Source organism: Hoplias malabaricus, chromosome 1 (genome assembly GCF_029633855.1).
Source record: "Hoplias malabaricus isolate fHopMal1 chromosome 1, fHopMal1.hap1, whole genome shotgun sequence".
In the NCBI taxonomy this organism is placed as follows: Eukaryota; Metazoa; Chordata; class Actinopteri; order Characiformes; family Erythrinidae; genus Hoplias; species Hoplias malabaricus.
The window spans coordinates 57229210-57244355 of NC_089800.1; the positions used below are offsets into that span (position 1 = coordinate 57229210).

General features: G+C 40.4%; 1 protein-coding gene across 11 annotated transcripts in view; it reads left to right on the forward strand.

Moving 5' to 3' along the window:
• The window catches only part of dph6 (diphthamine biosynthesis 6), a 196552-nt gene that overhangs the window by 178622 nt on the left and 2784 nt on the right, over positions 1-15146 (forward strand). For all 11 annotated transcript variants that reach the window (XM_066667608.1, XM_066667590.1, XM_066667642.1 and 8 more), the window contains 2 exons: positions 6198-6443; positions 12307-12703. In XM_066667608.1, coding sequence (XP_066523705.1) covers positions 6198-6443; positions 12307-12703 — 643 coding nt within the window. The remainder of the gene's footprint in view (positions 1-6197; positions 6444-12306; positions 12704-15146) is intronic.

Below are 15146 nucleotides of genomic sequence, written 5' to 3' on the forward strand. Positions count from 1 at the left end.
ATATCCACATATTTTATTGGCAGTGGTGAAATAATATTGCAATGACCACAGGTTTTTCAAAATGTATTTTTTTTATATTTCTTAAAAAAAGAAAAGCAGACAAAGCATTGAAAATGCAGTTAGTGAGGTGAGTGCAGCTGGGAGTGAAGGCAGAACAGGGGCTGAGCACTGCTGCTTCAGCATCATTCAGTCAGACAACATGCCCCTCAGCTGAAACTGCAGAACCCTCCCCATTCTCTTGAATTAGGGAGATTAGCGGCAAAGCGCATAATGCAGGATGATGGAATTTGTCATAATTTGCATTGTCCTGGAAAGATCCGGTTTGATAGAGCGATGCATCGAGGAGCTTGTCATGTCCCACGGGCAGGTCATAGAGGAATCTTGGCAGAAATGATTTTTGCGATATGTGCATCAGTCGTAAAAGCCTCACAACCAATTTGTCAAAAAAGCAGAGGTCGAGACAGTTTGATGGCAGCGGGGCGTTTTGCCTTAACACAAAGAGGAAACATGCCCTATTCTCACTTAGACACACAGCAGCAAAGCATGGCATTTAATAATGTTTTAAAGACAGTGGACCATGTTTTTTTGTCTCTGTTTTTTGTTTTGTGAAATATGATAGAAAATAGATAGAATTTAGGGGATTTTTGGAGGGGGGCGGGGTTCATTTTTGATGCAAATCTATCACCAGTAATATTTTTATTTTTAGAAAATCTCACATTTAAGAACGTGTGAATTTTTAATAGCTCAATCAAATTATACAAAGGTGTAGTATTGTGCTGTGCTTTGTGCTGTGTGCAATGTGTCTTTTAAGCTTTCTTCCCTGACCTTGTATCCACTCCAAACAGCCGATAGATAGTGGAGAGTAATCAGCATAAAGTTGACAAAAGCTGACATGACAGTGTTACTTATCCACACAGGCGTCTCTGGAAGTGGGCATGTCGAGGTCAGACAGCCAGGGAAGCTGGGTATTTACAGCTGCATGAGGAGAGCAGAAAAAAGAGGCCAGTGTCATCACAAATGACCCTGCTTTATCTGGCTACCAGCTCCACTACAATCATACCCTCCTATCATCTTCCCAAATTTCTCTTAAGATATTTTTAGCCGTACACTGCGTCTGTAAATCTTTCGTCCCAATAGGATGTAACAGACACAGGAAATGCAGAACCATGCCCCCCCATGCTAGCCATCCTTTGTGCATTTCATACAGCTATTTATGTCGCTGTTTAAGTAACACTGATGTTGTGTGACAGTTGAGCATATACGGGTTAGGCTTGAAGGAGTGCACAGACAACAACAAAAAAAGATAAGAGAACAACACAAAGAGAAAAGAATATTCTGTTCTGTGGAGAAGCACTTCTGAAAAGCAGTTTGAGACTCTCCTGAACATTTTGTATTTGTTGAAATTAGGTGTTGGCGAATGAGTATTTCCTTAGGGGGTAGCTCTCCATGAGCCCATCTCTCATCATCACCTGCTTCCAGACATGATTCACTTTGAATGCTCTAATGCTGAAAGATCCCAAAGACTTGAAGCCTGTTGGAGATGGAATCAGACACAAACTGACAAACTGTCTTCCACCTCAAATAAAGGATTAAATGAAACCACCAGACAAGCCTAATTTATATTTTCACATTTTATTTATTTATTTATTTATTTATTTGCTTAAATAATGCTCAAAACTCTATGATAACTGACATTTGTATGAGAAATTCTTCCACAATTCTTAGTTAATACAGTACAGTACAGGAGTCCGCTATCTCAGTCACACGGTTTAGTTTTCTGTTTTTCTTTTACATATACACACATATATACACATAGCCTTGCAAAGCCCTCTTGTGCAGCTTTTGCCTGTGTTCGCCCTGTAGCATCAGATCATGGTTTAGTGTGGTCAGTTAGCATACACAGAGAATATGCCCCTCTGTTCCCTTGGTTCAATTATGCATGAGAATTCAATGGGGAAATGAGACCATTAGCATATCTTATGGTGCCTTGATGTGTTTTTCTTCACTATGTCCTTGGCCTGAGAGAGTGCAACTTGACTGTTCATCAATAGCAGGTCACTTTAGCCAGTACGGTCCAGACTGTGGTAGCTACCGTTCCCCCTGCCAAAAATAACACACTCAGCAACATCTTTAAGGTCACCTCTGGTGCCTTCCCGCCCAGCACAAACACAAATATGTAAAGATGCTTGTGCCTTGGAGATTTCAGTAGTCCACAATTAAAATGCTCCCCCTGTGTTGGAGAGTTGTGAGATGTCATGCGAAGCCTGGGTGCTGCTGTGGAGGGAGCATTTACATATGGGTTACTGCCTGTGTCCTGACAGAGACCTTGGGGCTGAATGTCCTTTTGACATGAAATTGGTATTATGAAAAGTGATGGTGTTTAAGCCTCTGAATAAAGGTCGATAAAGCATGAAGCCAAAACAATCTGATTAATGCTAAGAAGGCAGTCTGTGACGGGATACGGTATTAGTCTGAAGCATTGTGTGTTGAGGTAGGCTTTATTTGAAAACACAAACTTGGATAAACGTGTCATTCATTTAACCACAAATATAGACACCAGCATTAAAGTGTACAAACTTTTAGAAGTGGAATGATTGTACATCAGAATGCAGAATTGTCAGGGGTATTACCTTAGGGCTTGGTGCTTCAACAGTGCCTAACTAACCGCTTAAATCAAATCCTCTTCATTCTGTCTGTATCATGTGGTCAGAAGTTGATCTTTTGAAAACCACTGGTGGTTATAGAAAGTTAAATGTTTGACCCCTATGAATATTAATAGCCTCTCTGCGCTCTATTAAAAATGCATGGTGCATTGTGGCTGCTGATCAGGTTTTGGACGCCAATGCAAATTGGACTGTCTTTCTTGTCAACGGGGAAGATGAATAATGTAGTTGTGTTGTATATTCAGGGACACACCATTGACAGTCAATTAACAAGTTTGATTGGTGTGTGAACTCATTCTTTTGAACTGTTAATTTTATGTAAATAATATTCCCCCCCTGTTCTCTCACTCTCTCACTCGCAGGTTCACCGTAAAAAGCCATGCCCCGCCCCATCAGCCAGGAGTTAACCTGAGCTAGGTCCTTAATAATTGATCATTACACACCTGCTTGCTGAAGCTTTGGGACTTTTTTTAATGACAACAGTAGAAGAGCCTTTCAGTGGCCTCTTTTGATATTCAAATGAACAAAAATGGCCCCTTTTAAAAATAAATTTGCAACTGTGAATTCTTTTAAATTCTTCTTTGCCGAGAGATCCTCACTGCATGTCTGACCTGATCTCTGAGATTCGGTGGTTGATTCCACTTGATGGCTCATAAATGGAATGCCAATGACGATTTGTTGTTGATGTCTCTGTGACATGCATGTAGGTTATGCCGGCGTGGATATATTGCTCTCACGCTTTGCCAAATAATGCTTGCAGGTAAATGATCCGATGATTGATCCGGCCGCTTGAAAGCCGTAGCTTTCCCCCATCTCCAGCACAGCCCTGATAATTTGGAGCAGCAGAGGCAGATGCTGAAGATTCATCAAAGTTGACAAGTGAACCCAGGAGCTAGGAATCATGGGAAACCCGTATGACTATGGAAATTGATGTGACTATTTCCCCCCTACGGCATATGACGTTTTTTTGTTGATCTGTTGTTTTGAAATTATATTTTAACTTCCCAAAGCACAACTAATACTATAAAGGTTAGGTTACTCTTGGCCTAGTTTCAATTTACCATGTACTTTTCCTCAAATTGTTCAATACTAGATGATGTTATTAGCCAACACAGTACCAGCAGACAGAGGTGGGGGTGGTGACAAAGCCTCTGCTAACACTAGCGCTCTGGACTTAGCTTGGTAATCTGGTTTGGAAATGCGATACACATGTATGTATGCTAATCGGCTAAAGACCTTGTTTCACGAGATGTATCAATTGATTTGGTCTGCTGTGGTCCCTGCAGAGGTCACCATGCACCCTACACTCCCCCACTCTGCTAAATACTTTCCCAGTGCTCCAATTAACACCATATCACCTACAGCTATTTACCCTTACCACTGCGTTCAGCCCTGAGTTTCATTTGTTCAGTGCACTGTCACCCTATATGTCTCTCAGGGCCTGACCTCTCCAGTGGTCTCGCATATCTGATACCATTGATTTCATGGATTTTCAGGTTGAGGATTAGTGGGCCAAGAAACTTCCTCAGAAGAAGTTTTTCTTTGCTTCTCAGTTAATTATCATTCTGCTAATGGTGTTTATGAAGTATACACATAGCCAAAGCACACTTTTTCATTGATGGTGTGAAATGTGAAATATTGGTGATAAGCTAACATTTAAGGTGTAACATGTTAATTAGTGTGCTCTTCAAACAGATCATTTACTGAGGCTTTGCATTACACTGATAGCATCTCATTATCCACAAGATTAATCATCTTCATTTATTTTATAACATAACATTTACATGTGTGTACTATTAAAAAGTTGTCATTTGTAAAATGGTTCTGTAACAAAACATTAATTAAAAAGTTCTTCATGGAGGAAAAATGAAGTTTCTATTGCACATTGGAGCATATAATTTTCTTCTTGGTGTACCAAAGTGCAAGATAATTAGATCCCAAAAGATAAAACCATGTACAAATGAAGAAATTTAATTTGCTTCAAATCAAACTTTTAATCATTATACTTTGTTTTTAATTTTAATATTAAAGTAAAAAAACAAATAAAAGGGCCCTCTCTATGGCGTGTTCATGTTTGTATCAAGCGAGTCCCCACGACCCACTGAAACCCACAATGACCCTGATGAGAATGAAGCATTTAAATAGACAAGTGAATGAATGAGGTTACAGTGGGGACCTGAAGTCTAAAAACACAATGAATATTGGTTGTTTTTTAGTAAAACATTAACATGAACAAGAGAAATTTTGAAATTTTGAAAACCACAAAAGACATTCATTCATTCATTCATTCGTTATCTGTAAGCACTTATCCAGTTCAGGGTCACGGTGGGTTCAGAGCCTACCTGGAATCATTGGGCACAAGGCGACACTTTTCACTTTTGACTCAAACCCACAACCTCCAGGTACCTGGAGCTGTGTGACTGCGACACCTACCTGCTGAACCACCGCACCGCCACAAAAGACATATTATTATTTTAAAAAGTTCATTAATTATCCCCTACCTAAATTCAACTTAAATATGAAACTTGAAATTGACCATTTTGAGGCATTTGTACCAAAACATCACATTTATTTATTTTTCTATGATTTTATTTTATGTTATTTTCAAATTTTATCTTAACCATTGAAGCATATGTTCAGACTATGGATGTGTGGTATCCACATTTTAATACAGTCATACCGTCTCAAAACATTAGCCCAGTATATGGTATTAGCATGAGGTGAGGGTTGGGGAGATGCACTGTCGGGCTGCATGAGCCTCATATCTGTGAGTGTGGGTCGAGTGAAGTGTTTTTGTCCCTTTTCAGTTCAGCTCAGCACATCCCAACAGTGCACACTGACACACGTTGACAATAAAATACCTGTTTCTGAGAGAGCTAATTTCAGCGACTGATGCTGGAGGAACAGAAAAGCTCTACATTGTTTAGAAGCATAGCTGGCCTGCTAACAGGCACTTGTGGTTTAGCACACCATAGCAGATGGTTTTCCAGCGAACTGAAGCTCAAAACACACATGAGCATAAAGATACTCGTGAGCATAAAGTCGAGTGTGGGTCTTCGGAATTTTGTCCTATATTCAGCTTCCTTCCTCTATCTTTTAACCGAAACGCAGCACTAAATTCAGAGTGTGACATCTCCAGTCAGTTAGCTTCCACAGGGACCCTTCCCTGTGGCTCTCTTAAACGTGCATGAATCAACTCTTTGGCCTTGTATCTAAAGACACAGAACAAAAGCTTGACACACGACACGTCCTAAATACCCACCTCATTTTGAGATAATGTCCACATTTTTAAATATTGCTGTAGAAGTTATTAACATTATACCACCCAACCCTGGTGCATACACCTTTCGACTAAATTTGATATACAAAAATTTGCACACACATGTGGAGTCTCTTCCAGCTTTACTGCTTGCCTTAAACCTTTAGTTATCATTAAAGCAAAAGATGGACACGCCAAGTACTGCAACTTTGAAATTCATGTTCACAGCGTATGTGTAATTGAGTGTACTGATGATAATTTTGGATTTGTTACAGGTGGATGAAGCTGTATTCTGTGCTGGGCAGATAGCACTGGTCCCCTGCACCATGCAGCTGCTGAACAGAGGACCTGCCTCTCAGGCCCAGCTGTGCTACAGCCACATGGAGAAAGTGCTGGGTGCCATAAGCCCTAACCTTACCTTAGGTCATGTGCTGCAAGCTCACTGCTATGTTACTCACCACACATACATACCAGCAGTCAGAAAGGTCTGGAGCAGCAAGCTGCAGGGCATCCATGATCAGGTGAGAGTCATCTACTGTTCATGTGATTTTATTTTTTCTTTTTCACAGGCCTTGCTAAGAAAGGATGCTTCTTATATCTTTCAGCATGAGCTCCTGCTTGGGATGCTGCATGTTTTGATATGCTGTGTTTGCTATTTCTTTATCTCTGTCCAAGTCTGTATTGCTGTGGTGTCCTCAGATATATAACACAAAAAACAACCTTTCCTGTGGAAGTTGAAGTATGTGACTGATGGAATTCACTGTCCTCTCTGCCAACCCCTGGAAAAGGAGGCAGAACTGGCCCTTATTTACCAGAATGAGCGCTCATGAAAAGTTGATGTTGTGGGAAACGCTGGTGTCTTTGATAATATGGAGCCTGGCACAGAGGCAGATGTCTTCCTTAGAGCCTCCTTAATCCCACCCCCCCTTTTGGAGCTTCACTGAAACCTCAGAGCAGCTTATCTCCCCCCTGCTCCCTCTGTGGTCCCCAACTCCACATGGCTAATAAGGGCAGCAGGCTCCCTATCCCGGCTGCTCCTCCTCCAGTAATCTGTGGAGCTGAGGGAGCAGAGACAGTGTTCCCCCACTCCACACAAGCAGAAGGAGCTTTATTTAGTGGATCTGCTGAGGTCCCTGTTGGGCTCAACTCTGGCCTCCACAAATGGTAACAGGTTTGAGGCTTGAAAGAAAAAGAGTTACCTTGTCCCTTTAGGTAACCTGCTTCTTTAGTACCTGTCGCTTATGTTTGCCAATGAGGGACGGAAGTAAACATTTCAGTCTCGAGTTGGTGGGGAATGCACTGTAGGGAACAAGATCAGCCGCCTTTTCAATGTCCAGCAATTCTATGCCCCATCTTCTTGGACTGGAAGTTAACCTTAATTATCAACAAAAGTAACTTAAGCCATTTTTACATATGAGCTCAGAATCAGGTCTGGATATTTTCTGGACTTGCCCTTTCACATGTAGCGTAGAGCTGGAGATATTCTGTCAGATGCACTGTCACTACAGGAAATGTATCCTGTGTACACATAGCTGAGGCATTGGTTGGTGCCTGTGTCGCACGTGCAGGAGGCACCGCATGAATTTACTTTGAATTCCCAGGAAAATTACCTGCTCTATTGATACATGGGCACACATGGACGTTTCCCAGACTTTGGACTAGGGCGCTGGCAGGGAATGTCTGGCACAAATGATCAAGACATTGAGGTTCACACATACAACATGTTGTAGTACAGAGTATTGTAATAAGCAACAGTGTAACTGTACCAATGTTTCATCTCAGTTTTTGAATAAAGAGTGACACAAACTTGAAATGTTCAATCCTGATGTGTAAATCTCAACCGTATTTTGTTAAATACTTGTCAGAACTGCGTAATCCTTATTTTTCAATTTACTTTTTTGTTTCTCTCCACAGCCAGTCTTTATTTTATAGCCTTTAAAGGTTTATGGCAAGCATGCAAGTAAAGTCTGCAGAGCCTGTTTATCCTACAATGTATCCACTCTAAACACTGTTGGCATATTCTTTGATTGTGTGCCTTAGTTGTGGAGTAGGTTTAAATGTATATTGATGTTTGTTTATTTTTGTGGCGCTTAATTACGCTGCAAGACCATTTTATGTATGCTGATGTATCATACCAGACCGCCATTACACAAGTTCTCTGTTTTACAGGTAAAATGAACCCTGAATAAATAAATATTAATAAATAAAATTAAGGGCGGCACCGTGGCGCAGCAGGTAGTGTCGCAGTCACACACCTGGAGGTTGTGGGTTCAATTCCCGCTCCGGGTGACTGTCTGTGAGGAGTTGGTGTGTTTTCCCCGTGTCCGCGTGGGTTTCCTCCGGGTGCTCCGGTTTCCTCCCACAGTCCAAAAACACACGTTGGTAGGTGGATTGGCGACTCAAAAGTGTCCATAGGTGTGAGGGTGTGAGTGAATGTGTGCGTGTGTCTGTGTTGCCCTGTGAAGGACTGGCGCCCCCTCCAGGGTGTATTCCCGCCTTGCGCCCAATGATTCCAGGTAGGCTCTGGACCCACCGCGACCCTGAATTGGATAAGCGGTTACAGATAATGGATGAATGAATGAAAAATAAAATTTACATTGCATCTAGTTTGATTTGGAAACTGAGCTTGTTCAAATGAGTTTAGGGTAAAATCCCTCAGTTATTGCCTTAGCAAGGCTACATCAGAGCATGCATCTTTGCAGCTGTAGCCTACATCTTATCATTCTGCTGCAAAAATGTAGGCGTCATAAAAGCTGTCAAACTGAAGGCTGAACTTTTCATGAAGCTTGCTTAGCTTTTTAAAGGTGTGTTTCAGTAAAAGCAGAATTAGATACTGAAATCAAACCAAAGCAGGTCTGATACTCGATGTTGTCTTCATTCAGGCACAACAGAAAGCCAATTTCATTACCTTGCTCTAGCTGTTTTGATTGATCACTAATGATTGTTTACATATCATGTGTCTGATCGTATTTGTTTGGATGGGTAAGCATAAAGGAGTTGTTTGCCCTGCTCAACAAAATTCAGAGCACTCATCCGACAGCATCACATCTATTTCTTTTCTGTTTTTTAAGGATTAATGACAAAACATTTATCACGTTTACCTCCAGTGCTGTTGACCATGCTCCAAGCAATTCAGGCGGAATAGTCTTTAATAGAAACATGACATCCTCCTCTACACACCTCAGCCTACCATGCAGTTGCTGTGCGTTCATAATTTCTCTAATCAGGTGGATGTGGAAGCTCGCAGGGTTAATTGGGAGCACAGTGCAATTGCTACGGGTGAGAAACAGTATTTATGGAGTGTAGTGCAGGGAGATGTGTGTGTGGGTGTCTGCACTCATACACGTGTGAATGTGGTACACAGGTTAATCTTCTTTATGTAATATAAATTGATCAAATAAACGATTACATTTTATCTTTGTTATGCTCAAGCTTTATAGTGTTATATATATTATATATTGGAACATGTTTTATGTTGTATTCACAGAAAAACATAATGTATTCCTGTCATATGTTTGAAGTATGTGTACACATTTTAAAACAAAAACTCTTCACATTATTAAATACTAAAGATTTGCATAAAAATCTAAGAGACAAAGTCTCTCAAACTCTCGGTTACATCACAATTTGAATATATTTCATTTGTTCCTAGATGTTCAATTAAATTCTAAGTAGTGAATAGGTAACTAATATTTAGATAAAGAACAATTATAACTCTATACTTAGGGTATAAAGATTAATGAATCTACTTTTACTTTTCCTCTATTGCCTCGACTCACACTTTATAGTCTTGAAAGCAATTTGGTGCTCCATTTTTGAAACTTTTTTAGGTGATTCTGCCAAGGTACTCTTAGTGAAAACAGTTTTCAGGGCTTAGGCAGTGCCGTTGTGTTTTACTCAAATGGCCAGTACTGAATGTGAGCTGGAAGTCGGGGGGTGTTGTGGGAGAGGAAGCCTGCCGCACAGCCATCGAGCCCACTCGATGAGGGCCTCCTGCTGGGCAGGAAATGTAGGGGAACTGCCTAAGCATCCAGGCCCCATCAGCTCCCTGCTGTTTACCGGCTTTACACCAATTCTTTATTATGGTGTTTACTGTTCGGCTCGCACGCCTCGCCCACCCTCAAGCACAATCAAACCTTTTTACGCTGGGCAGAGAGAGAGAGAGAGGGCAGAAGAAACACAAACACCATGATGGTGTTGGCTGAAAAACTCCACCAACTTGAGTTAGTCTGAACTGAGAGAGCGCAAATGAGTGCAAGAGGGCAGAATGTAATGAACTTATAGATGGATTGCATTAAAGCAGCCCCCACGCGATCAGACTCACGCCCTCCCTAAGCTCTTACACGCATCATTTATCAACATTTGTCCCATTTTTATTTTATTAGATTAATGTAATAAATGATTTCTTGTCAGGTGTAGTGTTATTCAGCCAAGTGTTTTCACATCTGGCTTGGGGAATCTAATGAAGTTGTGCTAGAGTAATACAGAGAGGTAGAAACTGTGATGTGATGGGGGTGCACTTGGGCCACTTTTGCTTTAAAAATTCTGGAAAATAATGAAATAAAGAGGCATGGGGACAGGGGCTGGTGATTTAACAGCCTCAGACAAGTCAGAGAAAACAGTGAAAGTTTGGGCTGTTTTGAAGGTATTGACCTGTGAGGGTGTAGCTGGTGCTCCGCAGCTGCACGCTAGGAGGCTGACCAGCCAGGGCCTTAGGGCTGGCCTTTAAGCCTGGGTGAACAAGGCCCTGGAGCCCACCTCAGTCCACCCTCCGCTCGCCCCACTCCTGTCTCAGCACTCGATGACTATTGACAAGCGCTCGACTAGGCATGGCCTCTCTGGCACAATACCTTAGTCACGTAGAGTGCTAACCTAACATTTATCAAAACAGAAAGAATACACACACACTGTCATAGCACTAAGAGCGCACTCGTCTTCTGAATTAACCTCAGCACCTCTCTCACTCTCTTGCACACATATGCACACACATGCTCAGACACTTCTGTTATTTATTTGTTGCCTTGCACTCAAAGAGATTTGCTGTAGATTTGCTGCCGATACACAATTAGGCCTTTGCTAAAGTTTAATCTCGAGGTAAGTGCTGCATTCACGTAGACGGTAGATTGGGTCATATTGGGGTGTGCCAGCAGTGGGCTTAAAACGCAGCTCCTGCTCTTGTCAATGACTTTTTCTTGCAGGTTTTTGAGTGAATTTCAAAATAAAGTGTATGTAACCTGTCATTATTCTGCACTCACGAAGTGGGGTGTAAGTGGATGAAAATTGATCCAGCAAATTGAAAAGGGGGTTAAGTGTTTTTGCCCTATCGACTCCAGACAAAATGACTGTTTTATAAAATGCTCATTTCTCCCCCATTAGCAGATGAGGCTGCCGCAGTGTTATTTGAGTGGCTACATTGTACGATGTGCAGGCTGAAGACATTTCAGGGGTGATAATGGTTTGCACCCAGACAAGAGAAAGGAGATTTTAACTCTGCAGATTACATCATTTAAAGCCATCACGGCAGGTTTCTAATAGAGGTGTGTGGTGAAATGGTGTAAAATGGGCTGTACACATCTAGAATGTTCTGTTGAAATGACCTGTCTGGGAAAGAGTTTTCCATGTTGTGATATACTACGTTAAAATGATGCGTATTTGTTAATGTATTTGAAACAAATATGATGGACATAGACCTTTAGGAATATATATATATTATGAAGTATAAATCTCAATCCTAAAGAAAAGTTGAAGTAGTATGTTAAATACTTATACAAATAAGAAGCAGTGATAGTAAAACCCACTTGAGCTGTGTTTTTAAAAACTGTCATTAAAAAAATGTCATTTTTTTTTACTGTTTTTCTTTTTTTTGTTGTTAATATAGGTACATTTTTAAATTAATGTTATTAATAAACTGTACATTTTCAAAAAGGTGGTTTGGAGGCAAGGAACATTTTAAAATATGTTTTAAAAATATGTAAACATCTGAAAAGAATGAAAGCAGAGCCTGTTACGAGAAAGTGGTGTGGGTTGAGGCTCGCCCACAAAAGACAGTAAATAATCCAAAAGTTTAAAGAAATGGTTCCTTAATGCCAATCTTTTCTTAGAGCCAAGCTTTCAGATTATTTATGACAAAAAGACTTCCAGATTATTAAGAGTATGCAAAAAAATGCTTTCAACTGGTGTCTCCAGTTCCTTAAGTTCTTAAGAGAAGAAGTGATGTAATACAATGGTAAAAATTTGTGTCCCTGGTTTAATTAGCTTTTTTAAACATTATTAGCGTAATATGCCATCATCTTTGGACCGGTGATTAGTTCCTTATGTACTCTACTGTTGTGTTAAGTGTGTATTTTGGTGTGCAGTCGTTAACTAAGTGATCTTTTCCTGCAGGTTGCCTGTTGTGGTTCAGAAGAGTCTGAGGACGCTCCTCTGGTGATTGCAGTGGTACCCTCTCTACCCAGAGGAGCAGCAGTGGAGCTGCATGTCATGGCTGTGCAGGACGATCCCGCAGAGAAGACGTCCTGTCACCAGACCACTGAGGTCAGAGGTGGAACCATCCAGTGGGATCTGCTACAGTCCGGCAGCAGCCAAAATGCATCTCTTTCTCTGCGTGTTTTCTTTCCTGGACCATGCACATCCCCAGAGCCCACAGGCACAGAGGCCTTTCTACAAGCACTGGGCAATTCATTCCAACAAGCTCTAGCCCAAATGGAAAAGGTTCTCTCTCCTTTATGTGCCAGGGTCTTCTACAAGAACAGCAGCAAGTTAGCCAGAGAACTTTGTGCAGGTAAACATTTTCAGTCATTGTTTCAGCAGCAAAGCAGTATTTCCAATCTATTGTGTGTAGGGGTGTGTGTGTGTGTGTGTGTTCTATAAAAATCTATGAAGCTCTCTTGTTAAATAGGCCCAGATTTTGTTTAAGCCCATGCTGCACTTCAAGAGAAACTCAGGATGTTTCTAAAGAATAAAAGTTTTATCACATCCCAAGAGAGCTCTCGTGTCCTTAGAAAAGGAAGATACATTCATCAACTTGACACAGTTGTTGTCTCCCCTTTGAAACAATCAATTAGCGTTTTGAATGTGAGCCAGAGCTGAGATTTCTCTGTCATTTTTAGGCCCTGCTGTAACTTGTTATTGTGGGAAATGAAATTATGGTCAGAGATGATGAATAGAAATGAGGACAGACTTGTCAGAATGTCTAGACCACACAGTTATTATTTGTTTTTCAGAAATATGTGATGGTGGTGATAGTGTATAACATGCCGCATACAGTCAGAAGACACGTCACTATCTACAACTGAACACTTGTCATTGTCTCTGGAAAATTCAAAGTGGCGTGTAAGCATTGTTTACACAAGGATTATAGCAAGAGAGCTGGAAAAGATTGCCAGATCACACCACCAGTAGCATCACAGCACCATTTCTACTGACAATGCATCATTTTAAGCCATTGTTTAAAAAGCATTTATTGTGGGCATATATTGGTCTGTAACTTGTTCTTAAATTCGTCTTTTTAAATGACATGGCATTTAAAGTGGGATTTAATGTCTTGCTGTGGTAGACACTTATGCCCTACAAAGGTGCCACAGGCTGGCTTCGCGGGTCAGAGCCCCTGCTCAGTGACTGATTGTCACCATGTAAATTTAGCTTTCAGCAATCACTGTGGGACAAGGGCTATGAAGCCCTGTCTGCTGGAAAAACGTGATAGTAAGTACAGTGAATATCTTTTAGAGCTGGCACTTTTATATCAATCTTTTTTTTTTAAAATCCCTCTCAAAATGCCTACAGCCCTGCATATTTCTGACTCATACAACAGTCAACAAATCTGCAAGCCCCTCCTGACAAATTCCATAGTTCATAAACCTTTTTGTCCTATCTTTATATTTATTAGGGATGCACCAATATGGGAATTGTAGTCCGATGTCAGTGTGTGATATTATAAATGTACATATCTGCTGTTGCCTGTACCAATGCCGATATACATATTTATAAAATACAGAAAGATGAAATACCTCAGATTAACATTATATACAAATGTATCATTTATTTCCGCAACCTATTAGCTTTCAACAAACTATGCAAACAATACAATAGAAGGTATCTCCTGAGAACATTTTTAGCCACATTTAGTTAGCTAACTGGTCCTTACATAAACTGGTCACGGCTTTAAATTAACAAAATATATAACATACTGCATCTACTAAAGCTAAGAAAAATGATAATAAATAAATAAAGGTTAACTTAAAGAAAAGGCTTAAACACAAAATAATATCAGTGGACCTATAGGATTGTAACTATTCAACAGAAATACATTAGAAATAAGAGCGTCTCTGCACTTCCTTTGTGCTTCTTTACACTGTCAGAAGATTCTGAGCCAAACATTGGCCTGATGCTGATAAACTAAAAAAATTTTATCTGCCGATACCGATATAATTTCAATGTAATTGTTTATTACTAATATTTATTAACATTTATAATATTAGGTGTAATTTTAAGCGTGAAAACAAAACAATACATCCCAGTAAAAATGAGCTATTTTAGTTTTATTAAAGGTCTTTTTAACATACAGTAAATGGCAGCACTCAGGAAGCCTTATCCTGTCATTAACGCTAACAAGTGTTTACATTAAGAAAATGTTGATTGAGTTGTATCAGCTCCGCTCAGCGCAGTCTGTAGGACATTTCTTCAAAGTACAGTTTTTAGCACTTCAGTTTTTATGAGCATAGCAATTGGAAGGCAGGGCTAATCCGTGACTAGAAGTCCATGTCCATTGTAAAGCCAGTGTTGCGCTTCAGCCTCCTTTTAACAGAATTCTTGTTGCTTGCTGGCCTTCCAGCCACAATGCTCACTCACCTCAGCATAAATAAACAATTTTCATGAGCCGATGCCTGCTAATTACACAGCCATTTACCAGTTAATTTGAATCAGTTTGAGGTGCAGTGTAGCACAGCTAAAACCTACTGGCCCAGGGCTTTGTCCTCTCTCACTAAAAGCCCTCTAGCTTCACAGGAGCCAGCATTAACTCACAAGAACCTCTCAGAGCCTATCTGAGTGATTTATAGGTTTAAATCATTTTACTGAAGGATGAAGTTAAACAGGCAAATGGCATAATATTAATTTTCATAAATTAATATCATTTGAGTCCAAATGCATGCATTGATTTAGGTCTTTTTGATTCTGCCATAAATTGCTGTTTTATTTCTGTTTCACTGCCGATGTGTGGATGTTAT